The sequence below is a fragment of the Mrakia frigida genome (assembly GCF_051309035.1).
Source record: "Mrakia frigida strain ATCC 22029 unplaced genomic scaffold BDY24scaffold_11, whole genome shotgun sequence".
Taxonomy (NCBI): domain Eukaryota; kingdom Fungi; phylum Basidiomycota; class Tremellomycetes; order Cystofilobasidiales; family Mrakiaceae; genus Mrakia; species Mrakia frigida.
The window spans coordinates 429,118-454,550 of record NW_027481270.1 but is presented as its reverse complement, the minus strand read 5'-3'; the positions used below and the strand labels follow the sequence as shown (position 1 = coordinate 454,550).

The 25,433-nt window shown below is 54.0% G+C and overlaps 9 protein-coding genes across 9 annotated transcripts; 4 read left to right on the top strand and 5 right to left on the bottom strand.

The window, feature by feature from the left end:
* Positions 1-723: 723 nt before the first annotated feature.
* On the top strand, positions 724-3,865 carry BDY24DRAFT_385658 (SNG1 family protein). The gene is made up of 15 exons (XM_076639996.1): positions 724-1,522; positions 1,591-1,613; positions 1,683-1,908; positions 1,979-2,040; positions 2,107-2,179; positions 2,248-2,308; positions 2,374-2,548; positions 2,604-2,701; positions 2,787-2,876; positions 2,950-2,975; positions 3,041-3,067; positions 3,152-3,215; positions 3,293-3,362; positions 3,436-3,544; positions 3,635-3,865. Exons 1-15 carry the CDS (start codon positions 1,210-1,212, stop codon positions 3,736-3,738), a joined length of 1,521 nt encoding a protein of 506 aa, XP_076497726.1. The 5' UTR covers positions 724-1,209; the 3' UTR covers positions 3,739-3,865.
* Positions 3,866-4,784: 919 nt separating this feature from the next.
* BDY24DRAFT_27593 (uncharacterized protein) lies at positions 4,785-5,704 on the bottom strand. The gene is made up of 2 exons (XM_076636935.1): positions 5,184-5,704; positions 4,785-5,091 (listed from the first exon to the last, which is right to left on the bottom strand). Exons 1-2 carry the CDS (start codon positions 5,564-5,566, stop codon positions 4,869-4,871), a joined length of 606 nt encoding a protein of 201 aa, XP_076497725.1. The 5' UTR covers positions 5,567-5,704; the 3' UTR covers positions 4,785-4,868.
* A 976-nt stretch (positions 5,705-6,680) lies between these two features.
* BDY24DRAFT_414273 (major facilitator superfamily domain-containing protein) lies at positions 6,681-10,248 on the top strand (the record flags this gene model as incomplete). Its single annotated transcript, XM_076643284.1, has 19 exons — positions 6,681-6,760; positions 6,863-6,912; positions 7,041-7,062; positions 7,241-7,280; positions 7,404-7,439; positions 7,575-7,610; positions 7,704-7,762; positions 7,880-7,937; positions 8,064-8,151; positions 8,246-8,280; positions 8,380-8,437; positions 8,510-8,665; positions 8,749-8,897; positions 8,965-9,079; positions 9,200-9,371; positions 9,496-9,616; positions 9,700-9,871; positions 10,016-10,126; positions 10,205-10,248. 19 exons carry the CDS (start codon positions 6,681-6,683, stop codon positions 10,246-10,248), a joined length of 1,602 nt encoding a protein of 533 aa, XP_076497724.1.
* Positions 10,249-10,619: 371 nt separating this feature from the next.
* On the bottom strand, positions 10,620-12,024 carry BDY24DRAFT_414272 (uncharacterized protein; the record flags this gene model as incomplete). The annotated part of the gene is made up of 5 exons (XM_076643283.1): positions 10,620-10,798; positions 10,888-11,012; positions 11,102-11,225; positions 11,508-11,877; positions 11,959-12,024. The coding sequence occupies 5 exons, from the start codon at positions 12,022-12,024 to the stop codon at positions 10,620-10,622; spliced, it is 864 nt and encodes a 287-aa protein (XP_076497723.1).
* A 535-nt stretch (positions 12,025-12,559) lies between these two features.
* BDY24DRAFT_414271 (uncharacterized protein) lies at positions 12,560-13,499 on the top strand (the record flags this gene model as incomplete). Its single annotated transcript, XM_076643282.1, has 3 exons — positions 12,560-12,682; positions 12,765-13,381; positions 13,469-13,499. 3 exons carry the CDS (start codon positions 12,560-12,562, stop codon positions 13,497-13,499), a joined length of 771 nt encoding a protein of 256 aa, XP_076497722.1.
* Positions 13,500-13,669: 170 nt separating this feature from the next.
* Positions 13,670-15,904, bottom strand: BDY24DRAFT_27383 (putative phosphoglycerate dehydrogenase). The gene is made up of 10 exons (XM_076636920.1): positions 15,607-15,904; positions 15,416-15,505; positions 15,228-15,317; positions 15,078-15,129; positions 14,963-14,986; positions 14,719-14,894; positions 14,389-14,635; positions 14,237-14,304; positions 14,051-14,136; positions 13,670-13,973 (listed from the first exon to the last, which is right to left on the bottom strand). The coding sequence occupies exons 1-10, from the start codon at positions 15,691-15,693 to the stop codon at positions 13,871-13,873; spliced, it is 1,023 nt and encodes a 340-aa protein (XP_076497721.1). The 5' UTR covers positions 15,694-15,904; the 3' UTR covers positions 13,670-13,870.
* A 1-nt stretch (position 15,905) lies between these two features.
* Positions 15,906-16,451, top strand: BDY24DRAFT_27382 (uncharacterized protein). The gene has a single exon (XM_076636919.1). The coding sequence runs from the start codon at positions 16,039-16,041 to the stop codon at positions 16,363-16,365; it is 327 nt and encodes a 108-aa protein (XP_076497720.1). The 5' UTR covers positions 15,906-16,038; the 3' UTR covers positions 16,366-16,451.
* Positions 16,452-17,075: 624 nt separating this feature from the next.
* BDY24DRAFT_385623 (uncharacterized protein) lies at positions 17,076-18,732 on the bottom strand. Its single transcript, XM_076639995.1, has 3 exons — positions 18,184-18,732; positions 17,672-18,093; positions 17,076-17,604 (listed from the first exon to the last, which is right to left on the bottom strand). Exons 1-3 carry the CDS (start codon positions 18,678-18,680, stop codon positions 17,435-17,437), a joined length of 1,089 nt encoding a protein of 362 aa, XP_076497719.1. The 5' UTR covers positions 18,681-18,732; the 3' UTR covers positions 17,076-17,434.
* A 920-nt stretch (positions 18,733-19,652) lies between these two features.
* Positions 19,653-25,432, bottom strand: BDY24DRAFT_385614 (uncharacterized protein). Its single transcript, XM_076639994.1, has 17 exons — positions 25,233-25,432; positions 24,901-24,999; positions 23,241-24,646; positions 22,715-23,177; positions 22,173-22,644; positions 22,033-22,095; positions 21,933-21,964; positions 21,715-21,859; positions 21,618-21,648; positions 21,528-21,542; positions 21,420-21,458; positions 21,259-21,343; positions 20,602-21,174; positions 20,286-20,502; positions 20,161-20,210; positions 19,921-20,063; positions 19,653-19,846 (listed from the first exon to the last, which is right to left on the bottom strand). The coding sequence occupies exons 1-17, from the start codon at positions 25,245-25,247 to the stop codon at positions 19,774-19,776; spliced, it is 3,921 nt and encodes a 1,306-aa protein (XP_076497718.1). The 5' UTR covers positions 25,248-25,432; the 3' UTR covers positions 19,653-19,773.
* Between the last annotated feature and the right edge of the window lies 1 nt (position 25,433).

Genomic DNA, 25,433 nt, shown 5'->3' with positions numbered 1-25,433 from the left:
CGTTTCTACCTCAGAGGCTTCGCGTGGGATCACGAGAAGTCGAACTTCCTCCGTAACTGACTGAAACTGTTCGCTCTATTTGCTCTCTGATGAAAACAGGTCAGCTCTGCCGTCGACGAGAAGAAGAAGGATCAGGTCGTTTAGTTCCGAATTTTCGACGCGTCGCCCTCTTCACAGACACTAGCGATCAGTGCTACCAAAATATGCTTTCTACTGTCTCTTTCGGTACCAGGTATGTTTTGGAAAGTTTGTTCCCCGTGCACAGTTTTTCTTTACTGCCTCTACGCTTCCACCCCTTTGTGCGATGTCCCTCGGCGTTCTTTCGCCCCGTCCGAGAAGAAGTTTGGTCTCGCTTGAGTATACTCGACGCTCCAATGGTCGACGTCTCTGCCTACTTTCACCAACCCAATCTTGACAGCAGAAGCTGCACGAAGAAGAAGAAGTCTCTCGTTGAGAAGCAAAAGGGAGGTGCAGTTCGAGCCCGACGCGTCGGATCCGAGGGCAACCTCTTCCTTCGACTGTTTTTCGAAAGGAAATCTTCGCTGCAACACGATGCACTCTCGGAATCGATCGGATAAATTTCACTTACGTAATTTTTAACAGGAAGTTTTTCATCCAAGGGATTAGCAACACGCTGACTGATTCGCCTCTCCGCCTCGGTCAGTCTCGCCCTCCCCGTCCCATCCTTTGCTAAATTCAGCTCTCCCTTCTCTTGGTTTCCCTCTCCTCAACCACGACCCCCTCCCAGTCCTCTCCTCTCCTACTTCTTCCTCTTCTCGCCAAAGCCACTCGATGATGTCGCCTCGACGCTCACATTCCTCCCAAGCTACAGAGGTCTCCAACTCTCCTCCGAAAAACGACGAGCTGAGCTCGGAGCTCAAAGGAGGTCAACCTCAACCTGTTTTACAGCCTGAGAGGATCATGTCTAGAGAGTCCGGGGTTCAGAGATACGAGGGATACGATTCTCAAGGTCGCGGAGGTCTCGATGCTGTAAGTTTTCGATTCGCGATTCGCTATTCGAGGGAAGGAGAATGGGAGGCTCGAAGGAAGGAGGTGAGCGAGCGAGAGGAGGTTCGAGCAGATCCTCCTCGACGTTGGGGGAGGCTTTGAAGACGTTTGAACACGCCTAGAGTGACAAGCAAAGTCGAGCACTTATCGTTCAGCTCTGGGGTTGTATTCTGCGTCTCGGAGGGAGGCAACGCAAAGACGATGGGGAAGGTTGAAGAGAAAACGCCCGACCTCAGCTCGTCGGTCTATTTCCCTCCCTCCGTCCATCTCATCTCGTCTCTTCATCGCCACCCAGTCGGAAGCACATTGCTGACTTCGATCCTTTGCCCTTTTCTTCCTCGATCTCGTCTCTCTTCTTCTTCTCTCCAGAGCGACGACGTCGTAGAGAACGTCCCCGTCGGAGGGAGACCTCAGAAGTTTTCCCACGGTTTCTTCGACCCTGAAGTGGCTCCTCTTCGTAAAGTATACTTCAAGATTGTAGGTATGATGGCCATAGTGACGATCTTGGTGATGTGTGAGCATTCCTTCTCCTTTCTCGCTTTCGACTTCGTCGATCTGACCGAGCTTTCCTTTCTTTATCAGGGGCCTGCTTGAGTTTCTACTGGGTTCGTCTCTCTGGCCTGAATCCCTTCGCGTACTCTTCCTGACGATAGCTTCTTCTTTCAAACCTCCAGGGTTCGCTTTGGGCTCAGAAGGAGCATGCCTACCGCCTCAAAACCTGCGTTGTGGACTACGACAACGACTCCCTCGTTTCTCGAGCTGTAATTACCGCCATCGACGCCTCGAATGCCGGTCCTCCACCTCATCTTGGATGGCAGGTGGTGTCCGGAGAGCAGTACGACTCGGTAGAGAAGATCGAAGCTTTGTTGGTGGACGAGAAAGCGTGGGCGGCCGTGGTCAGTGAGTCGCGTCTTTTTCCCCTTTCTTTCCATCTTGGATCTCTCCTGACCTTTCGCACTCCCCCACTCAGTCCACGCTGGTGCAGAAGCTTCTCTCCTCGCTGCTAGGCAGATCGGAAATGCGTCTTACGTCGTGAGTCTTTCCTTCATGGTCTCGCTTCTCGCTTTCGCTGACCTACCGTTTTCTCTCTCTTTACAGGGAACCTCCGCTGTCTCGGCCTACTACGTCCAAGCTAGAAACGAGCTAGCTGCTGGGAACTTCATTGTCCCCGGTGAGTCTTTCTTTTTCGATCTCTTTCTTCGAACTCGAACGCTGATCCCTCTTTCGTCTCTCCCAAAGGCTTCTCGTCCGTCATCGGAGCTGCCCTCAATCGAGCTTCAGCTCAATCCGTCGGTCAATAGTGAGCCTCAGGCTTTGCCTACCCGCCTCTGAGCGCTTTCTGACCGCTTCCTTCTTTTTTTGCAGCATCTCTTCTCAGTCGGGCAACGCGACTGCCATGTCTCTTCTCGCTCAGGCCCCAAACACCGTTGCCAACGCCTACTCTTATACTCTCGTTAACCTTCGACCGTACACCGACACCGTGGCAACAGCTGTGACTCTTGTTGGTCTGATCTACCTCCTCGTCCTCGCGTTCATTCAAGTGAGTCGACTTCTCCCTTCTCTTCACCAGCTTCCGCTGATCGTCTCTCTTCCAGACCATGGTCCACGACGCCGCCAGATCTATCATCGGACCTTACCTCAGGACTCGAGTCTACGTCGTGCTTCGACTGATCACCCCGATCGTCAACTACTTGTGAGCAAAGAAGCAGAAACGTGCAGGAGGCGTCGCACCGAGACTGACCCCTCTTGACTCTCCTTCGTCCGCTTCGAATTCACAGCATCATCTCTTTCCTGTTTGCAATGATCAACCTGCCATTCAAGGTTCCCTTCGGAGCTGGACCCTTCACTTACGCTGGTGGCTTCTTCCTGTGAGTCGACTTTTTCTCACTTTCCTTCGTCGTGTCGCTCTCGCTGATCACTTTGTTCCTCTTCCTACCGCAGCTGGTGGTGCTTCTGTTGGTTCGGGAGTAAGTTGACCATCCTGTCTCGCCTCCTGATCTTCTGCCTTGCTGACTTTCCCTTCGTTTCGCAGTGATGGCCCTCGGATTGGCGACCGAAGGTTGGTTTTCATCGCATTCACTCTCCCTTCCTTCCCTCCGTCTTCACGAAGTCGACGCTGACTCTTTCTGCCATTTTCCCTCAGCTATGATCACCATCCTCACTCCCCGATTCATCGCCTTCTTCCTCGTCGCCCTCATCGTCGTCAAGTGAGTTCGAGTTTCCCTTTCCCTCGAATCCGAGTCGAACCCAAACTGATGTGAAGCGCTTGCTCCCTCCTATTCAGCGTCTCGGAAACGAGTGTCCCTATCGAGGTCTCTGGATCTTATATCTACCGTATAGGCTACGGTCTTCCTGTGAGTACTTTGCGAGCACACGGACGAGCTGCTCGCTGACTCGTGGCTTTCTCTCTCCTTTCTCCTCTACCAGTTCTGGAACCTTTCTCAAGCGGTTCGAACCATCATCTTCAACACCAAGAACGAACTGGGCCAGAACTTCGGGGTGCTCTGCTTCTGGGTCGCCCTGTCCTGCTGTACCAGTGAGCGGAACCTTCCCTCCTCCTTCTTTCGCTTCGTTCTTTCCTCGCCGCTGACCAGCTCCTCTTCCCTTCTCATCCTCCTCCTCACAGTTCCTCTGTTCACCATCCTCATGCGTCGGTCGGAAATGCGGGCTCACGAAGCTTCGAAGCCTGTCGAACAGCAGTCCGAGAATCAGCAGGAGCAGGTCGTGTAGTGTCGTTTTTCAGTCCCCTCGATATCATCAGTCCTCCATCTCCCCTTTTGCTTATATCTGCTGCTCGATGTATCGATACCAAGCTCTCCTCACAGCTTAATACTCCTATAGATGCTCTATCTCTGCGCTTCTCGGAAGAGCTCGGAAGGAGGAAAGGAAGACGAGGGAAGGGCAGGGGAGTCGCGTTCCTCGTTCCTTTTTCTCGGTTCTGGATCGGAAGCCGATTCTATCAGCAGAGTTCTCCTCCCCTTCCCCACGTCAAGCAAGAAAGAAGCAAGCAGAAGAAGCCGAGAGGAACCGTGAAGGAATGACGTGGGCTGGAAGTGGGGGACGAGGCTGAACCGACTCACTCGACGCGTCGAGCAAACACGGTTCGAGGCAAGGAGATTGCTGGGGGAAAGGATGAGGGAGGTGACGCATAGATAAAAAGAAGCAAAGTCGTGAAAATAGAGCTGGTCGTTGAAGAGCGTAAATGAGGAGGATCTACGGCGTACAGAGTTTAAGAAAAAGAGAGTGAGAACCTGGGAGTTGAACGAAGGAGGAGGAGCAAAAGCAGCAAGAGAGAAGATTCGTACAGAGAGAAGAACGGGTACAAAGGAGAGCTTGTCCTACGAAACGAACTTGAAGGTAAGCAAAGAGAAGGAGAGAAAGCGAGAGAACGGCCCAGAGAACCAAGAACGAGACCAAAAAAAAGAAAAGAAAAGCAAAGCACACCCAACGACGAACGACTCCTCGCTCAAACCAAAGGCCACCCGTCCTTCCCATCGTCTCCAACGACGACCTCGATCCACTCGTCTACCATACCCCTCAAGTGACACCTCCCACGCTCTACCCACTCCTTCGTCTCCTCGTCCACGACCCTCACAACCAGCTTCCCACCTCCGATCTCTCCCTCCGGACCCCGCCCTCCCTTCACGCCAGGAACGTCGAACACTCCGTCGGCTTCCCTCGCTCGAAGGCATCGCATGAACCACGAGCACGTCAAGGGAGAAGGGATGGTGAGGTGAGGAGGGAGGAACTGAGGGCGAAGGTCGAAGAGGATCGTGAGTGGTTGTCGTCGCGATGAGACGTGTCGAGTCGGAGAGTGATTCGTGTTGTGAGGGTTGTTGATGTTGTTGTTGAGGTGGAGATTATGATGGTGATGAGCGTTGAGGTGGAAGCCCATGACCTGGTTGGGGTTGTTGTTTGGGTTCGGCCCAGGAGGGTAGGTAGCGGCAGGGACGAGGAAGAACTCCGAGTTGGAGTAGTAGGCGCCGCTGCGAGTTGGTCGAAGAGAGAGCATGTTGGCTCCTCGGAGAGTGACGGATTCCAAAGCGTCCCAGTGTCGAAGGATCGTATCCTCTGCTCGAACATCTGAAACAAACGAGAGGAGGGAAGAAGGATCAGCAAAAAGAAGAAGCCTCGGTGAACGACGCGACGAAATGAGAAAGCGATCAGAAACTCACCGATGGCGTGGTCGAAGATAGACCGTTCTCCTTGAGGTCGGCAGAGGACCAGATGGGTAGGAGAGAGCCTTGAAAACAGTCCTGAGAAGTCGGAGGTGTCTGGGTTGGTGAGCGTCAAGGAATGGATTCTGAGCGTCGAAACGTCTCGTCCTCCCGGCGTCCCCTTCGTCGGCGGCGTGATCCTGTCGAACGAGAGTCCTGAAGAGTGGACTTGTCGAAATCCAGTAGACAGAACGAGGTGCTTGATTTGGTGGAGACTGAGGAAGGGTGCGATTCGAGAACCGGAGGAGGCGACGTCCTAAAGAGAAAAAGGAGGAGACGAAGGTCAGCGCAAGGTTCCAGGAACGGGAAGTCGAGAACGAAACCCAGTGAAGTAGCTCCATCTTTCCTCTGCTTTCCACCCAAGAACCAGGGGTATCTATGCTCCTTGAGAATCGAAAGCAAGCGTCTTCCCATCTCCTTATCGCGAGAAGGGGAGCAGAAGGGGTTTCCGAAACAGCAAGGTCGGGAAAGTCGAGGGCTGAGCGTTTCGCCTCTTCCCTCCCTTCCCCACCCTCTGTTCGAGAACCCTTCTTCCCAAGCATTCTAAGCTTTACACCGACGTCCGACCGACCTCCTGAGATCCGAAGAGTTTGGAGATGCAGCAAAACGTGTAGGATGAGACCGAGGCCCACCAAACAACCGTCCTTCCTTCGAGCTCTTGCCTCCTCCCTTCCCTCTCCCTTCCGAACGTCCAAACGAGAGCTACTCGAAGCAGAAACGAAACTCACCGATTCCCTGAACAGAAGAGGATAGTCCTCCGGTTCCCTGATGACGACGGTCGAGTAGAGGACTGGTCCAGCGAGCTTCAAGACGGAGGTCGACGTCGAGCACCAAGCGGCGAGGGTCGAAGGCGAGCAGAAGGAGAAGAGCGTAGGGAAGAGCTCGACGGGGAGGGACTGAGTCGTCTTTGAAGGTTCGAGGGGAGCAGGAACCATCGTAAGGAGTGAGAAAGAGACCTCAGGGAGGAAGAGAGGAAGGAAGGAAGGGGAGGAGGAAGAAGGTTGATAGAGAAGAGCTCACGGATCGAAGCCTCGCGAGTTAATTGAGGTCGTTTTTTGATGAGCTCGCTGGTTAGTAACTGGAGCGAGAACCAGAGAAGGAAAAGTTCGGGGAGAACCCTCTTTGAGCTCAGCATGCCTTCGGAGAAAAAAAAAAAGTGCCTGCGTCATATATCTCTTTCAATACCTCGGCCGGGAAGCCCTCTCCCCGACCCAGGTTGCTCGACACCGTTCCTTCTCCCCAACTCAACTCTCCATGGGACTCCTTCTTCTCCTCCTCAAAGGACCGAGGCTATAAATTCTAACCCCAGTGCCCCCTTTTCTTTCTCCTCCAAACCACCACAATCTCCCCACCTCCCCTTCATCAGCCCTCCTCAAACTCCCCTACCCAACCTCAGCCCTCGTTCAGCTTCACCTTTCCCTCCCTCCCTCTCCCATCGCCCTCACCTCACTCAGCATGTCCAAAGTAGGAGCAGCAGGAGAGGTTCAAAAGATTGAAGAGACTCGTTCTGAGGACGTCAATCTGCACAAGATCCAGTGAGTTGGCCGTTATCGAAACGAAAAAGGACGCTGGTCTGAACTTCGTCTCTCCGTCGCTCTTCCTCCAATTGACCTCTCCTCTCCGCCCTCCCTTCCCAGAAACGAAGACATCTTCAACGTCCTCTCCGAAGAGCGAATTTTCCTCACAGGTGAGCACTGAGCCAAGATCTCTGCCTCTCCGCATTCTTCTCGTGGACTCAGTCTTTTGGCCGAAGTTCGATTCCTGACAGAGTTCTCGTTCTCTTTTTTTTTCTTCCGTCCCGCTGTCCTCTCTCAGATGAGCAATCCCGTCAGGTCTGGTAAGCAGATCTTCTACTCTTCTTTCCTCCCCCTTCCATGTTCTTGCTCCATGAACGAGAGCCGTAGGATCTCTCCCTCGTTGATTGGCGTCGGTCGACGCGTTGGATTGGAGTGTTCGAAGCTTCTTCGAGCTGATCAAACCCCCCCTGCTTCCCTCTCTCTTTCTCATCTTCACAGCCGAAAGATTGACAGAGTGATCCTTCCCGTTTTGGCATGGGTGAGTGCTTCGATTTCCTCGACGACAGTGGGAGAAGAGAGAAAGAGGGAAGAAGAAGAGTCGCACCTCCGTCATCCCGCTCACCCTTTGCTGTACTGACTCTCCTCCTTGCATCCCTCGTAGGTCTACTTCCTCCAAATTCTCGACAAGAGTGTCCTCGTGAGTTTTCTACAAGAGATCTTCGAGCTTTTCCCCTTTCAACGACGCAGGATTTCCACCGGTCCTCGTCGTTCTTCGGTTCTCCCCGACGCGTCCGATCAAAGCTCACCCTCTTACTGCCGTTTTTTCCTCCAGGGCTACGGAGCGATCTTCGGGATGCGAACCGACGCCGTGAGTAACTCGCAGCTGGAAGCTATTTCGGGGGCAGAACTCGATTGTCGAGCCTGCGAGCTGAACAAAAGTCTCTTTCTCTCCCGTCCGTAGAACTTGAACGCCCACCAGTACTCCCTCATCTCGAGCTGTGGATACTGGGCTCAGCTGGCGTGAGTACCAGTCTCTTTATTGATTGCATCGCCCGCAACGTCTTCGTTCAGCGGTTCAGGTCGCGTCCGTTTTGCGACGTCGTGCTGACTTTTCTCTTTCCTTTTGCTTCCGATCAGCTGGCAACCCTTCTCAGCCTGGCTCATCGTGAGGGTACCTCACCGAATCTTGATGCCAGTGAGTTCTTCTTCCGCCCTTCTTCTCGTCTTCGTCCGGGCTTCAATCTTAAAGCGCGTCTCTTTTCGGAGAAGCGGAACTCCCATCGACTGACTGTCCTCCCGTGTTGTCCCTCTCGACTCTCAGGTCATCGTTTTCTGCTGGGGTATTGCTACCTGTGGTCTCGCTGCCTCTACGAACTTCCAAGGCCTTCTCGCTTCGAGATTCCTTCTCGGTTCGTCTTTTCCTCCCCCGACGCGCGTCGCTTTCCTCCCCTTCGTTACGAGCCTCGAGCTGACTGACGATCTATCTACTGATATCATCTTTAGGTCTCTTTGAGGCTTCATGCCTGCCTCTCTTCACTGTGAGTGGGTCTCGAGAGCAGGGCGCGCCAGTCTTCGTTCTCCCGTCCAGCTGACGCGTCGAGTTCTCGCTCTTCACCTCTTCTCCTCCCTTCTCGCAGATCATTACCACTTCATGGTATAGAAGATCTGAGCAGCCTTTGCGCGTCAGTATTTGGTGTAGGTCCAGCTTGAGGAGGAAAGCAGGATGAACTTCTGTGCTGACGCGTTCGCGTTCGCTCTTCTTTCCAGACGGAACGAACGGTCTGGCTTCAATGCTCGGTTCCTTGCTCGCCTACGGCTGCTCCTTCCTCTCTCCTTCCGCCTCCCTCTATCGATACCAAGTCCTCTTTTTGATCGTCGGATTGCTCACTGTCCTCACCGCGCCTTGGATTTACTGGAAGCTCGGTTCGTTTCTCTTCATCTTCCGTCTTCTTCCCTGCCCCCTTCAAGTTTGAGCTGACTTTCTCCTCTCTCTTCCTCTTCAACAGACAACAACCCCGCCGAAGCTCGCTTCCTCACTCCCGAGGAGAGACTGTGGGCCGTCGAACGACTTCGAGACAACAACGCTGGTGCGGCTTCGAGCTCTATCAACTGGAATCAAGTCCTCGAAGCTTCCTGGTCGCCGGTCACTTGGATGGTGAGTTAACAGATGAGGAAAGGAGGTTTGAACCCTAGCTCGAGCTGACAGTCTCCCTCCGAGACAGTTCGTCGCCTTGACCTTCTGTGTCAACACTTGCGCCTCTGTTTCAAACACCTTCGGTCCCTTGATCATCAGCGGGTTCGGGTTCACCTCAAGGCAGACTATTCTTCTCAACATTCGTGAGTCAAGCTTCGTTCACCTCTACAGTGCGCGTCGAGACACGCGTCGAGAGATCGAGCTCAAACTGATGTCTCGAACGCCTTGCCCTCTCGGTTTTTTTTTTTTTTTTTTTTTTTGAGCTTTTGGGGCCTTACAGCTCATCATCATATTGTTCGCCTCCTACCTTGCCGTCAAGTTCCGAATCAAGAGCGTCGTCCTGGCCTGCTTAATGGTTCCATGCGTCGTCGGATCGGCTCTCCTCTACGCTCTTCCTCGAGAGAACAACGACGGACCTCTCCTTTTCGGTTACTAGTGAGTTTTAACTTGGTTCACTATCCATCTCCATCTCTTTGCAGCTTCCTACGTTCTCCCCTCCCTCTCAAAAGGAAGAAAACCTCGCTCTGACTCGACGCGTCGACTCTTCTCTGCTTTTCAGCCTCATCGCTTTCCTCTTCGCCGGAAACCCCTTGGTCGTCAGTTGGCTCGCCTCCAACGTAGGAGGACAGAGCAAGAAGTCCGCTCTCGTCGCCTTCTACCAAGTCGGATCGTCTGTAGGAGTGAGTAACAGTTCGAGTCGCCCAGTCGAGGAGAGAACCGGAACCCTGACTTGCCTCTCTGTCTCGTTTCCCCCTTTTCCCAGAACATCGTCGGACCTCTTCTCTTCTCGACTGATCAAGCTCCTGGATACAAGAAGGGTCTCTCAGCAGTGCTCGGTCTCTTCGTGGCTGTGGTCGCTATTGTTGTTCTCATGGCCTTCATGTTCCTCTTCCTCAACAAGAGGAAGGAAGCTGAGCGAGTCAGGAACGGAAAGCGTGAGTTCCTTCTCCCACTCATCGACACCGTTCCCCTCGCATCGATTCCTCCCACTCGTCAAACCCTTCTTCCGCCCCCCCCCCCCCAGCGCGCGTCGCGTCTCGCCAGAACTGACTCCCTCCCTTTCTCCTCTTGTTCCTCAGCCGCCAAGATCCACGATCGAAGTATGGACGCCAAGTACGGAGCGCACAACGCCGACGACGACGACGAAGCAGCTGGAAAGGGAGTCGCTCTCGGAGGAAACTCGTTCAAGGGTGAGTGATTCTGTTCGTCGAAGTGTACTCGGATCCCGCTGACCCTCTTGGTGCTCTTCGGCTTCTCATACAAAACAGACATCAGTGATTTCAAGAACGACGAATTTGTGTACCTCATCTAAATTCGCCCCCTGTCCTCGTCGACTCGAATGTGCACTCGACGCGCTTGGGTTCGATTTGGATCGACTTTATGTTTTGATTAGCTTTGTTCTGTTTGGTTTCTTCCCCCTCCTTCTCCCCTCTCTTCTCACTTGTTCTGTTTTACGATCTCTATGCTCTTGGTTCCCCGTTATCTGTGCGTTCGAGGGAGGAAGAACAGGAGAGGCGACGACGTTGCTCCTTCTCGCTCTCTTCTCCTTTCGAAGAACTCAGCCCTTTCAGACCACCAATAGAACACGGATTTTTAAGAAGAGATCATGGCGAGAAACCGAGTGCAAAGTAAGTAGGAAGAAAAGCAAGAGAGAGACGAAGAAAAACGGACGGGAGACCTCATTCAACCTCCCTTCTTCGACCGGCCTCTCCCACGACCCTCCCCATGACCTCCACCACCTCTCTCCGGAACCTTCGAAACCACCCAACGAGCCTTCCCAGCCTTCCTTCGATCGACCTGCTTCTCCTGTTCGACGACGAGCTTCGACTGGTTCTCCTTCCCGAGGAAGAAGTTTCGATCCACTGCAGGCGAAGGAAGTTTGCGAAAGAGAAACGAGGTCAGCGACGGATCACGACAGTAGAGAGAATAAGGAACTGAAGTTTGAACTCACTGGCAGTAGCGAAAAAAGCTCCCTTGAGCATGTCGTCGATGAGCTCGGGAACCGACTGGCAAATCCAGGACACCTTGTTCGTTGAGTCGTCTCGAGCGGTGAAGAAGACTCGCTTGATGCCGGCTCTGGAGTAGGCGAAGATGGGGAAGAAACGAGGATAGAGAGTGGGAGTCAGGTAGGTACTTCGAATCGAAGAAAGGAGGAAGGGACGAACTCGTAGATCCAGGAAGCGCATCGGAAGCAGGGACGCGACTCTGCCAAGACTCCCGACTTGGTGATCCGACAGACATAGAGGTCGGCTCCGTAGGTAGCCTTATCCCCTCGAGTTCGACGACCAGCTTGAAGAGAGAAAGAGAGAAAGAGAGAAAGAGAGAGGCGGGTCAGCTCGAACTCCCTTCCCTCCTTCCCTCCCGAGCTCAGACCTCCCTCCCTCCCTCCCTCCTTCTCGCAGAAATAGATGGAGACTCACTTGAACTACTGGACTTTGCGATCGTCTCCTTCAAAGTCTCGATAATCCTCCTCCCCAAAGCCTCGTTGGGCATCCCACTGCAGCTCCCGCTCTCGTTTTTCAAAGCACGACTCCTCCGCGTCCGCCGCCGAAGAATACTCGTCTCCGCTACTATTCGCTCCTCCACCCGAGGAGGAGGAAGATCGACGACCGCCTAGGGCCTTCCTCTGAGCGTATCCAGTCGATCGATCCCTGGAGAAGGAGGTGGTGGCAGGCGAAGGGGAAGGAGCGGAGAGGGAGGAGGATCGGTTCGGCTGCTGCTGCTGCTGCTGGAACTTCCTGGCCTGTCGAGTTGGAGCTGAGTGACAGAAGGAGGTTCGAGGAGGGGATGGCGAGGAGGAAGAAGAGACTGAAGTTGCTGTGAGGATGGCCGAGACCTCGGCGTGAAGCGAAGTCTGGACCTCCCCAGCGAAGGCGGTTCTTCTAGAGTTGTGCGAGAGAGAGAGGACCTTGCCACCCGAGAGAATCGCGCAAGCGTGCTTCTGGGAGATCAAAGGGAGTGTGAGGCGTCAGAAGAGCTGAGCTCGATGAGGGGAAACGGAGGGAAGGAAAGATGGACTGACCATGGCCAAATCGGATCGTGTCGCCTCGTTCATCAACAGGGACTGGATTCTGTTCGTTCGACACATTGAAAGAGAGTTGCAGAAGGGGATGTAGAGAGTTGAGAGTTAAGCGAAAGTTGAAGATCGAAGGGAGTGTGAAGAGTGGAGTTCAAAGCGGTAAGAGAGGGAAGGGAGCAGAGGAGGTCAGCTTCGAAGCTCGAGTCAGAAATCGAAGGGATAAAGTCCCCTCTCTTTCCCTCCCAACTGTTCAGCATCGAAACAAAAGCAGAAAGCTCTGAGGGACAAATGACCTCTACATGATGGTCTGCTCAATTTACTGGAAACGAGTCCAGCTAGAAGAATCTCGTCAAGATCTCTGACTCTCTTCTTCTCTCTTTTGGTCTCTCGATCAAACCGGCTTTCCAAATTCCAACTCTCGCCTCCTTTCTTCGTCTCAGACGGGTCCGTAAGATTCGCGTCGCAGACCAACGGCCGTTTCATCAGCACCGGATCGATCCGACCTCTCCTCTTCCAAATGTCCGACTTCGCTCAAAGAAGGATTTCGGTTGACTTCTGTTCTCCTTCTTTCCAACAACCACCCTCTCCTCCTCTAGTCCTCACCATGTCGACCTCTACATCTTCCTCCGACTCATCCTCTTCAGCATCGTCAATCGTAGCTTCTTGTATCCTCTGCTTCCCAGTCTGCTTGCTCAAGCTCATCGTTCTGGTTCTGTGCCAGCTCCTCGTTCGTTCCCGTTTCCTCTTGCCCTCTCGTCCTCTTCTGCCTCTCAAAGCTGACCTTCTCTTCCCCTCCCTCTCTACTCCAGAACTTCCCTACCAAAACTCATTCGTCTCCCACTCCAAGACCCTCCATCACCCGACGAAGCCGACTCCTCCAACAGCATCCTCAGCCTTACAAATTCGTTCCCGTCCCACCTCCCTCCCCTTGCCACTCCGGCTCTACCTCCTCCTCCTCCTCCTCCTCCTCCTCCTCCTCCTCCTGCCAATTCTACTCCTCCGACGAGTCTTCAGACCCAGACGAAGAGGAAGAAGACGATGGGATTCTCTACTTCTCCACTCCTTCCTCCTCCCGACGAAACTCAACCTCCTCCTCGAAATACGTCTCAGCCCTCTCCTCCTCCTCTCCCATCAACGCTCACTCCCACGTCAACTCCATCAATCTCATCAAACTCACTACCATCTCCTCTTCCACCACCCACTCCTACTCTCAGCCCAAAGCAGTCGCGGCTGCAGCACACTCAACTCCTCTTGCCGACAATGGCAACCCTCTGAGCTTCACCTTCTCGCGTCCGAGCACACCCGTCGGAGGAAGGTCACCTGCTGCCGTCGAGGAGGATCCTGCTCAGGAGGGGTTCGATTGGGAGGAAGAGGACGAAGAAGAAGGGTTGGCGGATTTGTTGTTGGTCCCGGAGGTGTTCAGGAGGTTCTTCGTTTGATGCGTCGCCGTCGTCCCTCTCTTCGTCCTTTTTTTGCTGTAGCTTCTCTCTCCCTCCCGTTTGTATCTTTTTAGCTCTCTTCTCTTCTTCGGACATCGGTTGTAACCTTCTCTTTTTCGTTCACGCACTTCTACTAGCATCGCATGGAATCCTTTCCCTTCTTCGAACGCAACCCAAACGAAACGAGTGAAGCAGACTTCCTTCGGTGCAGCGAGAGGTTCTCAGACCTTTCTAGAGACGGAAGATCAGGGATAGGTCGAAGATGATCCTCGAGATGGGTCGTCCACCTTGGGGGAAGGAAGCGGCCTGAGACCAAATCGAGAGCGTCGATGCGTCTCGACAAAGACGAGGAAGCTAGACTGCCGCTGCGGTTCGCCCTTGCGAACCCTCCAACTATAAGGTGCGAGATATACATCACCAAGTTCTCTACGAGGTCCCATCTAGTATCTAGTTCGAAAGAAGGGGTCGAAGGAAGCCTAAATCACTCTGTTCTTCGCTCCCTTCCCGTCGAGGAAATCAGCCAGTTGATCCACCGCTCCAGAGCAGGTCTCCTCTGCTGACTCTTCGGTGCTTGAGCCACTGTTTGAAAACGGGAGAGTAAGATCAGCGTGGGAGGGAAGAAAGGAGGAAGAGGGCGAGAGAATTCGAAGACGAACATGTGAGGAAGGCAGATGAGGTTGGGCAGAGAGTTGACGATGAGGGTTCCGTACTCTGCTGGTCGGACGGGTTCGACAGACCAGACCTTGAAGATAAGGTGAAGAGAGCGAGAAGGAGGGAGGATCAGCGACTGTGTTCGAGGAAAGGCGAACAAGACGCGACGAAAGATCAGATTCACAACTCACATCGACTCCAGCACCTCCGATCCACCCTTCACGAAGGGCCTTCTCCAAAGCCTTCTCATCGACGATACCTAAACAGAGAATAAGCGACGAAAAGGGGATCAGCTTTCGTTCGAGAACTCGAGCAAGAAAAGAAGCAGCTCCATTCGACTGACCTCCCCTGGCAACGTTCACCAGGATACTCCCCTTCTTCATCCTCCTGAACTCCTTCTCACCGAACATGTTCTTTGTTTGAGGATTGAAGGGGCAGTGGAGAGTGACCACATCCGCCACATCGAGAAGCGATTCGAGGGTCGAGTGACGCGTGTGAGGGATCGCCTTGAATCCTTTCGGGCAAGTGTCCGTCCAGGCGAGAGGGGAAGAGGTAGGAGAAAAAACGTGGATGGGGCAGGCGAAGGCGTGCTGAAGAAGAGAGAAGAGACGGTCAGAGATCAGTAAACAAAGAGAGAGAAGGGAGAGAGAGAGCCACGAGAGGAGAGACGTACGTGGAACAAATCTGCAGCAGCACGCGCTATGGCTCCCATTCCTACGAGACCAACGGTGCGTCCTTTGAGAGAGTGACCGAGGACGTCCATTGATATGACGTTCTCTCCTCGTTGGAGTCGAGAATCGATGTCCTTGATGCGGCGGAGGAGGTTGAGGGCGAGGGTGAGAGTGAGTTCTGGAGGACGAAGAGAGAAGAGAGAGTTAGTCGAAGCTCAGAACCAAAAGCGATTGGATTGTACGCACCTGCTACAGTGTAGGCGTTCATTCCTGAGGGAGAGCAAAGGAAAAGCGAAGAGTTGAGCGAACGAAGAAGGGAGGAGAGGTCTATTTCGTCGCTGGCGATTTGCTCGAAGCTCACCAGGCAAAGCCATGACGGGGATACCAAGCTCTTGAGCGGTAGGAGCATCTATCTGCAGAGATGAGAATGAGGTTTGCTCAGCATAGGCTGCAGAATCGAGGCGTCGAGAGCTCGGAAACTAGGGAGGGAAAGAAAGAGAGTCGAGCTCACCGAATCAAAGCCGGCTCCAGTTCGAGATATAGCAAGCAGCTTGTGTGCTTTCAGAAGCGAATCTCTCCCCATCTTGCCTTGACGAAGGATCTGTTCATCATGGTCGAAGAGAAAGAAGCGAGTCAGCTTCGTCTTTGAAAGACGTCAAAAGAAGAGAAGGAAGGAAAAGAGCGGAAGCTCGAGCTCACCATCCCATCAGCTAGCTGGAACGCAGCGTCCTCCGTCGCGTCCTCGTGAGTAAGAACAGTTCCGAACCGAGCTTTCGCATGCTCCAGAGACTACCGAACATGAGAAGGAGAAGAAAAAGGTCAGTTTGAGAGACTGAGGGAGGCATGACTCGAAGAGAAAGAAGGCCGCCAGCCCTCACGAGTGAACGAACCAGAGCGTGGATGGGATTGGGGATCCAAACAGTAGCGTTCTTGGCAGCGACGAGAGGTCGTTGAGTGACAGGAAAGATGGAGCCCATGCTAGAGAAAAACAGAAGAGAAGAGAGAAGGGAAAGAAGTGGTTGGGGGCAAAGGAGGAGGACAGAAGGCCGCTGAGATCTCAAATGGCCACGGCCAGCACCGAATAATGTCGACAGCCTCCGTCTCTCTTCAGCAGTCAGGCAGCGGGTCTGTAGCTACAAAGTTATCCATATTCGAGATCTGGAAGTGGGCGGAAGTTGGGAAGGAAGAAGAGGTGGCCCTCCTCGAAATGAGCTTTCCCTCTCCTTTCAGCTCACTTATCTTCCTTCCCTCTCACCGTCACCACCTCCAGAAGATCTCCCATCATCTCCTTCTCCTCTAACACCTCCTCCTCGACCTATTCAATGGCCCCTCTCTCCAACTTTGTCCCTTCCACCTTTACAGGTGCTCCCTCGGACGCTTCTTCCACTCCCATCGATCCCTCCTCCTCCTCCTCTTCTCCAGCCGTCGAAGAGGACTGCATCTCGTGTCGAATCATCGGAGGAGCGACCTTCGCGGGTCTAGGAGGCTACGCCATGTACGAATCCGTCTACCAAGGAGCTCTCAAGAAGGGAGGAGAGCCAAAGACGAGGGTTCTCACTTTGGGCGCTTTGGGAGCAGGTGAGTCGTCTCGACCTCTTTTTCCTCTTTCAAGCTCGAGCAAGACGAGAGGAAGGGAAGCTAGAAGCTGACTGTGCTTCGGGTGGATTGTTTCGTTGGTAGCGATGGCTGTTCTTGGACTTGGGAGACTCGCTGGAGTAAGGGTGCCAGGTGCTGGAGGTCACACGAAGGTCGGGGAGGAGGGAAGGGCAGCTTCGACAACGACGTCGATGCTCGCTTCTCAGATTGGGTCTGCAGAGTCTGTCAAGTCGAATTAACATGAGCTGGTTTGACTGAACTTCTGTGCGCGCCACTGAGGGAGGAATCTTGCTGAGATGGTTCTTCAAGGCGAAGGAAGAAAGGGGAAACGAACGGCTTTCTCGTGAGCTCGACTCGCGTCTCTCTCTGCCGACTTCGAGATGCTGAACAGCTTATTAAGATGCAGCAGGACGGCTGTGCCAGGTACGTGTCTACTGGCTTATCCTGCATTTTCTCTTCTCGTTCACTGTGCTAACCTGATCTCACTTTTTTCTCCTCCTTCTCAGCTCTTCCTTCAACCGCCTGATCCTTCGCGTCCAACCGTCGTCTGTTCGATCTGAATCACCTCGCCGTTCTGATTCAGATAGGGGAGAGTTTTCCGAGAGAAGATAGAGCGCGCCCAATTCCTTTCTGGGCTTGCTAGATTGCCTTTTGAGCTGTGAGTTCCTCGACTCGTTCAACAGCGCGCGTCGTCGTCGTCTGTCTTCTTTCTGTTACGCCCAAGGGACTCATCTATTAATCATTTCTCTTCCGTTCTCTTAAGCAATGTATATGTAGGGAGCCTGCGGAGAGTGAGTGCTCGATCGGTCGCTTCGTCCTTGGCGAGACCACGAGGGAGAAGAACGATCCAGTTCAAACGCGTCGACTTTCTTGCGTTCATGTCTTCCTTCAGTGTCGAAACATCAGGCTCTGATTCCCTCCTTCTAGTCCTTCTTGACTAGTTCTCTATCCCCCACATGACGCATTTCTGAAAACAAGGCAGCGACGCCTTTGGTCGCGTCGACGTTTCGTTCTTCCTCTCGTTCGTCTCAAACGAAGGTTCCATCGAAAGCAAGAACCCAAGAACGCATAAGATCACCCTCAACCACATGTCCACAAGTATCTCCCACGTCCTCCTCCTCCTCAGAAGAACCAGCTCTCGTTCCTCAGCCCGGGAGGCCTGAACAAATGAACGAGCGGAATCTCGAGGGAGAAGATGACGGCGGCGGTCGGTCCATAGTAGGTTCCCGGGAAAGCCTGTTCGAGGGTACTAGGATCGTCGTTCTCTTTATCTCCTCGAAGGACCCCGTATTCTGAAGAGGAAGATGGAAAGAAGAAGAGGTTGAGCTCGAACTCGAGCAAAACTTGACGCGTACTCACGGAGCTTCCAACCTGGTCTCATGAACTCCTCCGGCCTCGAGAACGGATCAACCCCATCTCCATCGTCCCTCCAAGCCTTCGAATCCTTCCATCCTTCCGAAACCTTCTTTTCAAACCCTCCAGCCTTCTTGGGGATGGTTAAGGTGTCGAACGGGAAGCAGTCTGGGAACGCGTCTCGATCACAAGCGACCTCCAATCCGCTCCCTTCTTCCTTTCCGGGAACGAACCAGGTACTGGGAAGGACGTTGATGAATTCGGGATCCGAGAAGGGGAGACGGGACTTCGTGTGGTAGAGGCAGGGGAAGGGGAGGAGGGAGGAAGGGTTCAACGTGTCGTCGTCCTCGTCGTCCTCTTTGTCTTCGTCGGAGGGAGGGAGACTGGGGACGAAGGTGCAGATGTCGGTGAGGGGATCGCATGATTTGCTGAAAAGGTCAACGATAAGCGTGTCAGTGAGGTGTGCTGCAAGAAAAGGACGAGAAAAGGAGGAGAAAGACAAACAGGACGAGTCGCACCTCCGGAAGGTCAGGTCGCTCTCGGTCTCCATCCTCGTCGAAGTCGTCGAAGAAGGAAGGTGTGTCGGTGAAGTGTTCTCGTGGATCGGACTCTGACATAACACCGTCTTGAGGGCTGTAGATTGAGATGACGACCTGTGAAGGAGGAAACGAGTGAGCGTGAGAGAAGACGGAGCGGACTTCAGAGGCTCGAGAAGAGAAGAAAGCACCTTGATGTACTCCCCTTCCCAGAGAGGCTTGTCCTGAGGAGACTCTTCTTCGTCTTCCGATCCTTCGTCTTCCTGGATGAGGTATTTGGCGTTCTTGAAAGGACGAAGGAGGTAGTCTCGGGCGATTCCTCTCCAGTATCGATTCAAGGCGAGGAGGGGAAGGAGGAGGTGTCGAGAGTCTGATTCTGAGAGGTGGTCCATGACGAGGTCGTGAAGACTTGGAAAGCTATTTGAGAAGAAGGTGGTTCGAGCTGGGGAAGAGGAGGGAGAAGAAGAAGTGGAAGGCATGGTTCGTTCGTTCGTAAGATGTGGTTCGAGGGAGGGAGCGTCAGCTCGACCTTCTTCCCTTTTAATTCCCTTTCAAAGAAGCAGTTTCGCTGTTTCTTTCCCAACCCTCACTCACCATCAACTTCCAGATTCTCATCCCTATCGCCGTGTCTCTCTCCTCCTCAGATTTCGATCATGAATCTTCGAACAACGGCTACGAGGACGGTGTGATTCAAGCGACGGTTAAGGTGAGCTTCGATCTTCCTCCCTCTCTCCTTCGTCCTATCTCCCGAGCTCACTCTCCTCCTTCTCCTGCTCCATTCGAAGGGCACTACAAAGTCTCAAACAACGGTAAAAGCTCTGTTGAAAGACCCAACTCACCCTCTACCAAGTACGTCTATCCCTAAGCCCTGAAGTGGAAGAGACAAGGACGAGGGAGGGTCGAGCTCACGTTGACCCTCTCCTCCTTGCCCTCTCTACACCAGAACTCTGGCTCTACCTTCCTCGCTTCGCTCAGCGATTGGATCGAGAAGAATGAATTTCCTCCCCAGCACGACGAAAACTCGTTTTAGTACACGTCGGCGATCTGGAGTTGGGATCTGGAAGACGCGTCTCTCTGCTCGCTCTCGCCTCCCGTGAGTTTCTTCTTCTTTCTCATACACTCCCAGTCAGCTAACTCAAACTCTGATTTTATCATCTCTACTTCTAGGTCAACACCGCTTGATTGGAGCTCGACCAGAAAACGGCCTCCTTCACGTTTCGAATGACTTCGAGTGAGTCGTCTCTATTCTTTCCTTCCCTCTTCATCTACGGAACCTGACCTCTGTTCGCAACTTTTCCTTCTACTTTAGACCTCGACACTGTTCACCCTCTCTATACACATCGTAGTTTCTGATCATGCCTCGTTCTCCTCTCTTTCTTCTCGTTCGTCTGCTCCGAGGACCCGTCTCGACCTTTTCGTTTTCCCTCGTCTCGTCTCGTGTCTCCCGAAAGAGCAAGCCATAAAAATCACGAAGAGCAAAACGAAGTGAAGAGTAAAAGAGGTCGTTTCAAGATCGTTACTATGTAAGAGAGAGGAGAGATAACAAGAAGAGGAAAGTGAAGAAGGACGCGACTACTGCGAAGGGAGGTAGATCTGCTGAGAGAGCAGAGGTCTTGAGTTCGACGCCCACAGGTCCGTCAGTTCCCTGAGAGACCGAGACAACGAGAATCAAGAGGCGTCAGCGAGGCTCGAAACATAAGTGGGAGGAGAACTACGAACCTGAAAACGCTCATCTCCACGTCGGACTTGAAAACGACAAAGACGTGGTCCGCATCGTGCTCGATGGTGTCGTGGCAGTCGGAGCAGAGGTCGAAAGATCGAGCGCAGACGGCGCAGCGGTACCAGGCTCCGGTGATTGGGATCTGTGATGAAAACGAGCGAAGGAGAGCGACGCGTCAGGAAAGGAAAAGAAAGGAACGTCTTCGAGTGTTTGGTGGGCAGATAAGGGTGCGAGCTCACCATGCAGAAGTCGCAAACCGTCGAAGGGTGGTATAGATGTCGCAGGTAGGCTGATGGAGAGGAGAGGAGGAGTCAGCAAGCGATTCAACCGAAACGAAGAGAGGAGGGAGATCGAAACGACTGACCACTCGGATCCCCCAGATTCCTCATCTCCATACTAGCCGATCCGACTTGAGGAGGTCCAGGAAGGTTGGGATCCGATGACGTTCCAGCTGGTTTCTTGTAGAGGACGGGGAAGAGCGGCGCTCTGGCTTTGACCTCGAAGTCGACGGGTCGATCGAAGCGAAGGAAGACGTGTAGAGGGTCGTGGAGTTGATAGGAGCGTCGTTCGCATGTTGAGCACTAGAAGAAGGGACGAAAAAAAAAAAAAAAAAGGAAGTCAGTCTCGCCTCAGAGAGCAGCGGAGAAAGGCAGCAGGGCGCGAAAGAAAAGAGAACGAACGAGGTTGTAAGCGACGGGATCGCTCGGGCAGTTCGCACACTGATATCTCGATCCGTTGATGTAAGCGTTGCATCCCGAGCACCTGCAGTTGTGACCCAATCTCGTGAGAGGAGGAGCTGGCGGCGTCGGAGGCATAGGGATGGGAGCCTGAGCTCCTGACGACGATGCTGATCTTCTTCCGAACGAGAGTCCGTTGAGCGAGAGACTGAGAGCCCATGGACTGGAGTTCGAGCGAGGCTGAGCTGGTGGCTGAGGAGGGCGAGGTGCTGGGGGAGGGTTGGGAGCTGCGATGGTTTGCCCTCTGACTGGAGCAGTTGCTGGAGCGGCCCGAGGGGAAGCTGGGTGGGTGGGAGGAGGGTTGGGTCGAAGGAAGGTTGAGGAAGTAGGGAGACGAGGGTTGGAGGGAGTTCCGAGAGGTGGGGAGCGAGAAAGGTAGTTGGGGACGGGGAGGACAGGTGGTGCTGGGTTGATGGGGAAAGCTCCGGCGACGGCGAGAGCGTCTTGGTGCGTCCATTGATCTCGAGCTCGTCGACTGACTTGCTCGACTTCGGCGATACCAAGAGGGACGGGGATCTGAAGGACAGTGAGAAGGAAAGTCAGGGTCGAGAGATCGAATGAGGACGGACGACGGGAAGAGGGAGAGAACGAAACACGAACCTTCATCATGATGTGATCCGCTTGATGAGTGCTTCCCATGACATCTCCCGAGATGGGAAGTCCTTCGCAGTTCTGACAAAGATCCCTGTTGAAAGTGAACGAAGAAACGAACGTTAGCGAGATGAATCGAGGACGCGTCCAGAGTGGGAGAATCAACGAACCAGGACGGGCAAATCGCACAATGGAATCGAGGTCCACAGCTGAAAAAGGAGGGCCGGAGGATACAATTCAGCAAAAGTTAGATTCGAGAGTCTGAACAAGGAACGAACATGTTCTGCAAGCAGCTGAAAGGAGCGGAAAAGGAAGGAAAAGAATCAGATCGAGTTCGACGCAACGAGAAGGTTTCGGGCTGGACGAACTTGTGGCAGAAAGCTCCAGGATGTTGAACGACTACCGAACAAGACGAGGAAACAGTAAGTGAGAGATTTCGTGGCGTCCTAGCTGAAAGAGACTCACGCTGACCAGCTCCGGCTCCAGACGTCGACGAAACGTTCTGAGGCGAGTTCGACGAAGGCGACGAGGCAGCGTGTTGACCTGGCATGTCGGGAACCGAGAGGAAAGCATGGATCGGGTGGATCTCCTCGACTTTTTGGAAGCAGACCTGATGAACGAAAGAGGACCCAGTCAGCGACGGGAAGAGAGGAGGCGAGGAAGGGGAGGGACGAAGAACGAACCTTGCAGAGGTCGAACTTCTGGCACGAAACACCTAAGGTTTGGAAATCGAAGAGTGGTCAGTATCTCGTTTTGAGGGTAGAAGTTGGAAGAGGAACCCACACTTGTACCGATTCGTGTAGGTGTGGTTGTTGCAAGTCGAGCAAGCCGAGACCTCGTCGTACTCTGTTCGAACCAAAACGCGCAACTCATCAGCTCTCTCACCTCCTCTTTGACAACCGCAGAAGTTCTCAAGCACTCACCGACATCCTTCCAACCCCTCTGCGCACCCGACCAAACCCTCTCCCTGAACGTATGCCCAACCTCTCCCTTCACCCTCCCCACCGCTACTCCTCCCGTTCTCGACCTGAAGAACGCTCTCGCATGCTCCCTCCCGTGCTCCTCGATACACCCAGCGCAAAGCTCGAAGCCTCGTCCAAGGGCTGGAACGGGCGGAAGAGGTTTGTTGCTCGAGGCGACGGAAGAGATGGATTTCCTGTGTCCGAGAAGTTCAGTCCCGTCGGAGGCGTAGCCGTCGTCGTCGTCGTCTTCCGAGTGAGAGGAGGAGGAGGAGGAGGTAGGGTGGTGGTGATGGTGGTGGACTTCTTCGCAGCAGTTGGAGTGGGCGTGAGGGTTCGAGGAAGAGGAGGAGGAACCGTGTCCGTTTGAAGAAGAGGAGTCGTCGGGGAAGGTGATGAGAGGAGGAGCTTGTTCGTGGAGCTCTCCGTCGCCGCACTGTTCGAGAAGTCACGGAGACGAGTCAGCAGATTTTACGAGGAAGAGTGTGAAGCAAAGGAGAGCTCACCTTCAAGCAGGAGTACCTCATGTACTCCAACCGAATCCCACACGCGTCGCACGAAGGAGCGAACCTCGGAGCCTCCCCTCCTCCTGGCTCGTCCTCTTCCATAAACCTCAGCAGCTCAGGAGGGATCTCTCCGAACATCGACGAGAGAGCTGCTCGTTGCTTTCCGTTCGCTACCGAGATGGCCGACGAAGAGGACGAGGTCGAAGGAGCGGAGTTGTGGTGGTAAGGAGGATGAGGTCGAGCTTGGTGGTGGTTCGAGCTGGGCAAGGAGGACATGGAGGAGGACCGAGAGGCTGTGGGAGTAGGAGAGGATGAGGACGAAGAGTTGGATCCTCGTTGGGACGAGTTCTGAGCGAGGAGGTGGTGATGACCGGAGGAAGAGCTCGAAGCCATCGAGAGTCGGTTGGGATCTTGGCTGTTGAGCGACGCGGCTGAAGAGTTGGCGGAGTAGCTGTAGTACCAGCTGTGAAGTACGACGGGAGAACGATCAGTATCGACGTCCGTCCTTTGAGCTCGAGGAACTCACCGTCCATTCGAATCCCTCTCCAACTCCAACCCACCCACCGGCATCTCCCCGTACTGCCCTCCCTCTTCACCTCCCTGCTCACTCATCATTGACGACCTATCACTATCCCCACTCCTTCTGCTACCATCCCCACTCTTCCTTCCAGCTTCCAAGCCCAACCCAGCTCCGACAGGTCCACTCTTCTTCGCCAGAATCGCTCCTTGCTCCCTCAACCACCTCCCTCCCAACTCGCTGTTCTCCATCCCCGAAGCCGTCGACGAGACCGATCCTTCTTCGAACGAGAGCTGAGAAGCGTTGTTGGGAGTTCCAGACCCTCCTCCGTTTGGAGATCGACGATAGGGATCGTTCTTGGAGGTGGACGCGTTCGACGCGTTGGAGGGTCGGCCGGAGGAAGGGTTGGAGTGAGAACCGACGCGACGTTGTTGTTGCGGAGGTGCTTGATGAGGTGCGAGGGAGCTTGGAGGAGTTGAATTAGAGGTGGAAGGGAGTGGAGAGGAGGAGGAGTTGGGAGGGGAGTAGGATTCAGGTTCTGTTTCCGTTTCGGTGTCGTACGTTGGAGGGGGAGGACGCTTTTTGGTTCGTTTCTTGACCTTTCCGTTGAACGGATCTGCTCCGTTGTTGTTGCTCTGCCGTGAGGAGGAAGGGACGGACGTTCGAGCCATACCGTCCTCGTCTGAGGAAGGATCCTCTTCCTCGTCGGCGTCGGCGTCGGATCCTGATTCGGAGAGCGGAGGAGAGGGAGAGAGGGTTGGAGAAGGAGTGAGGTCGATGGGCGAAGAGGACGAGATACGACGCGTGTCGATGGAGGAAGAGGATGCGTCGTGAGAGAGGGATGAGGATCGGTCCGAACGTTCGAAGGAAGATGGGTAGTGGGCTTGGGAGAGAGGGTGAGGTCCAGGAGCGACGCGAGGTGCGGGTGCAGAGAGGAAAGGATCTCGACTGAGATCGACCGGTTCGTCGTCCCAATCCTCCTCGATAACGACCCTCGTCCCAGAGGGAACGTCCCTCTCTAGCTCCTCTGACCACTGAGAGCTGCTGCCACTCGCCCAACTCGACCTCGACCTCTCGCTCCTCCCTCCGTCTCCGATCCCTCCGTACGTGCTCTCCTTGTCGTCGAAGCTCTCGGCGATACTGGCCGTGTCCGAAAGGGAGGGACCATCGTACTCGACGACGACCTGGACTCGAAGGGTGATCTTCCCTCCTCCGCTGCCTCCTCCTGTGAGAGTCGAGTCGAAGGTGTTGGAGGTGATGGACGAGTAGGTTGAGCCCGTTTCGTCGAAGCCGGATTGAAAGTAGGAGATGGCTTCTGAGAGATCTGAATCCGACTTGATACCGTTCTCGTCACCATCGTCGTCGGTGTAAGCGATGTAGAAGGGAGATTCCGAAAGGGAGAAGAGGCGTTCGATCTGAAGGAAGAAGAGAGAGGGAGGCAAGGTCAGCATGTGCGAGCTCAGAGGTCGCTACTGGAGGCGAAAGCTGAGCTTGATTCCCTCAAATCCAGTTCCTGCGTTTTCGTGATAGTCTGGCACGCATCTCAGCACTCTCGAAGAGGCAGTCGAGCTAGACGTCTCGTCCTAAGAGAGGGCAAACGAGCTGCGACGTGTGATCCTCCTTCCCTCGTTCAAAGCCGCTGCCAGATACAGAAAGACGAGCGACTCACTGTTCCCCTGAGTCCCTCGTAGTGACATAGTCTTCCTCTCGGGTAGGTTACTCTTCTGTTGTCCGTTCCAAACGAGACCTTGAAGACCAGCGTGAGATCCTGGAAGGGGTTCAAGAGAGCGGAGGAATCATGGCGACAAGAACGAGACGGAAGGAAGGAGATGGAAGAGGAACAGAAGTGAGGAAGAAAGTCAGTTCAGATTGTAGAGCTTCGAGCAGAGAAGAGCATTAAGATGGAAGGGTGGGGAGGGAGGAGAAGGAGAGGGAAGGGGAGAAGGGGAGGGAAGGGATGGCTAAGCGAGCTCGAGAGAGAAGGGGAAGGAGGGTACGAACGGCATGCTCGGCCATCTCAAACAAAGAAAAACTTCCTTCGATAAGAGATCTGGATGGAGAAGGCTCCTAGGTAGATGGCGGAGGGAAGTTTTAGTCCGGAAGAGTTGTTGGTCGTTGAGGAAGGCGAGCCTGCCGAAAGGAAGGGAGGGGACGTCGAGCTCAAAGGCTGCCGCAGGTCGTTCCCCTTTCTTCCCCCCAACG

What these genes read in the sequence shown, in the direction of transcription:
- BDY24DRAFT_385658 (XM_076639996.1), top strand. Translation starts at nt 1,210, where the DNA reads ATGGGGAAGGTTGAAGAGAAAACGCCCGACCTCAGCTCGTCGGTCTAT. An exon ending in TCGTCCTCGCGTTCATTCAA is followed by an intron (nt 2,549 to 2,603) that starts GTGAGTCGACTT and finishes TCTCTCTTCCAG; the next exon opens with ACCATGGTCCACGACGCCGC. An exon ending in GTCGCCCTCATCGTCGTCAA is followed by an intron (nt 3,216 to 3,292) that starts GTGAGTTCGAGT and finishes CCTCCTATTCAG; the next exon opens with CGTCTCGGAAACGAGTGTCC.
- BDY24DRAFT_27593 (XM_076636935.1), bottom strand. Translation starts at nt 5,566, where the DNA reads ATGGAGCTACTTCACTGGGTTTCGTTCTCGACTTCCCGTTCCTGGAAC. An exon ending in TATCTTCGACCACGCCATCG is followed by an intron (nt 5,092 to 5,183) that starts GTGAGTTTCTGA and finishes CGTTTGTTTCAG; the next exon opens with ATGTTCGAGCAGAGGATACG.
- BDY24DRAFT_27383 (XM_076636920.1), bottom strand. Translation starts at nt 15,693, where the DNA reads ATGGGCTCCATCTTTCCTGTCACTCAACGACCTCTCGTCGCTGCCAAG. An exon ending in CCAATCCCATCCACGCTCTG is followed by an intron (nt 15,506 to 15,606) that starts GTTCGTTCACTC and finishes CATGTTCGGTAG; the next exon opens with TCTCTGGAGCATGCGAAAGC. An exon ending in CTCATCTGCCTTCCTCACAT is followed by an intron (nt 13,974 to 14,050) that starts GTTCGTCTTCGA and finishes GTTTTCAAACAG; the next exon opens with TGGCTCAAGCACCGAAGAGT.
- BDY24DRAFT_27382 (XM_076636919.1), top strand. Translation starts at nt 16,039, where the DNA reads ATGGCCCCTCTCTCCAACTTTGTCCCTTCCACCTTTACAGGTGCTCCC.
- BDY24DRAFT_385623 (XM_076639995.1), bottom strand. Translation starts at nt 18,680, where the DNA reads ATGCCTTCCACTTCTTCTTCTCCCTCCTCTTCCCCAGCTCGAACCACC. An exon ending in AGCGACCTGACCTTCCGGAG is followed by an intron (nt 18,094 to 18,183) that starts GTGCGACTCGTC and finishes TGACCTTTTCAG; the next exon opens with CAAATCATGCGATCCCCTCA. An exon ending in GAGACCAGGTTGGAAGCTCC is followed by an intron (nt 17,605 to 17,671) that starts GTGAGTACGCGT and finishes CTTCCTCTTCAG; the next exon opens with AATACGGGGTCCTTCGAGGA.
- BDY24DRAFT_385614 (XM_076639994.1), bottom strand. An exon ending in GAGAGGGATTCGAATGGACG is followed by an intron (nt 23,178 to 23,240) that starts GTGAGTTCCTCG and finishes CGTACTTCACAG; the next exon opens with CTGGTACTACAGCTACTCCG. An exon ending in GAGGGGTTGGAAGGATGTCG is followed by an intron (nt 22,096 to 22,172) that starts GTGAGTGCTTGA and finishes TGGTTCGAACAG; the next exon opens with AGTACGACGAGGTCTCGGCT.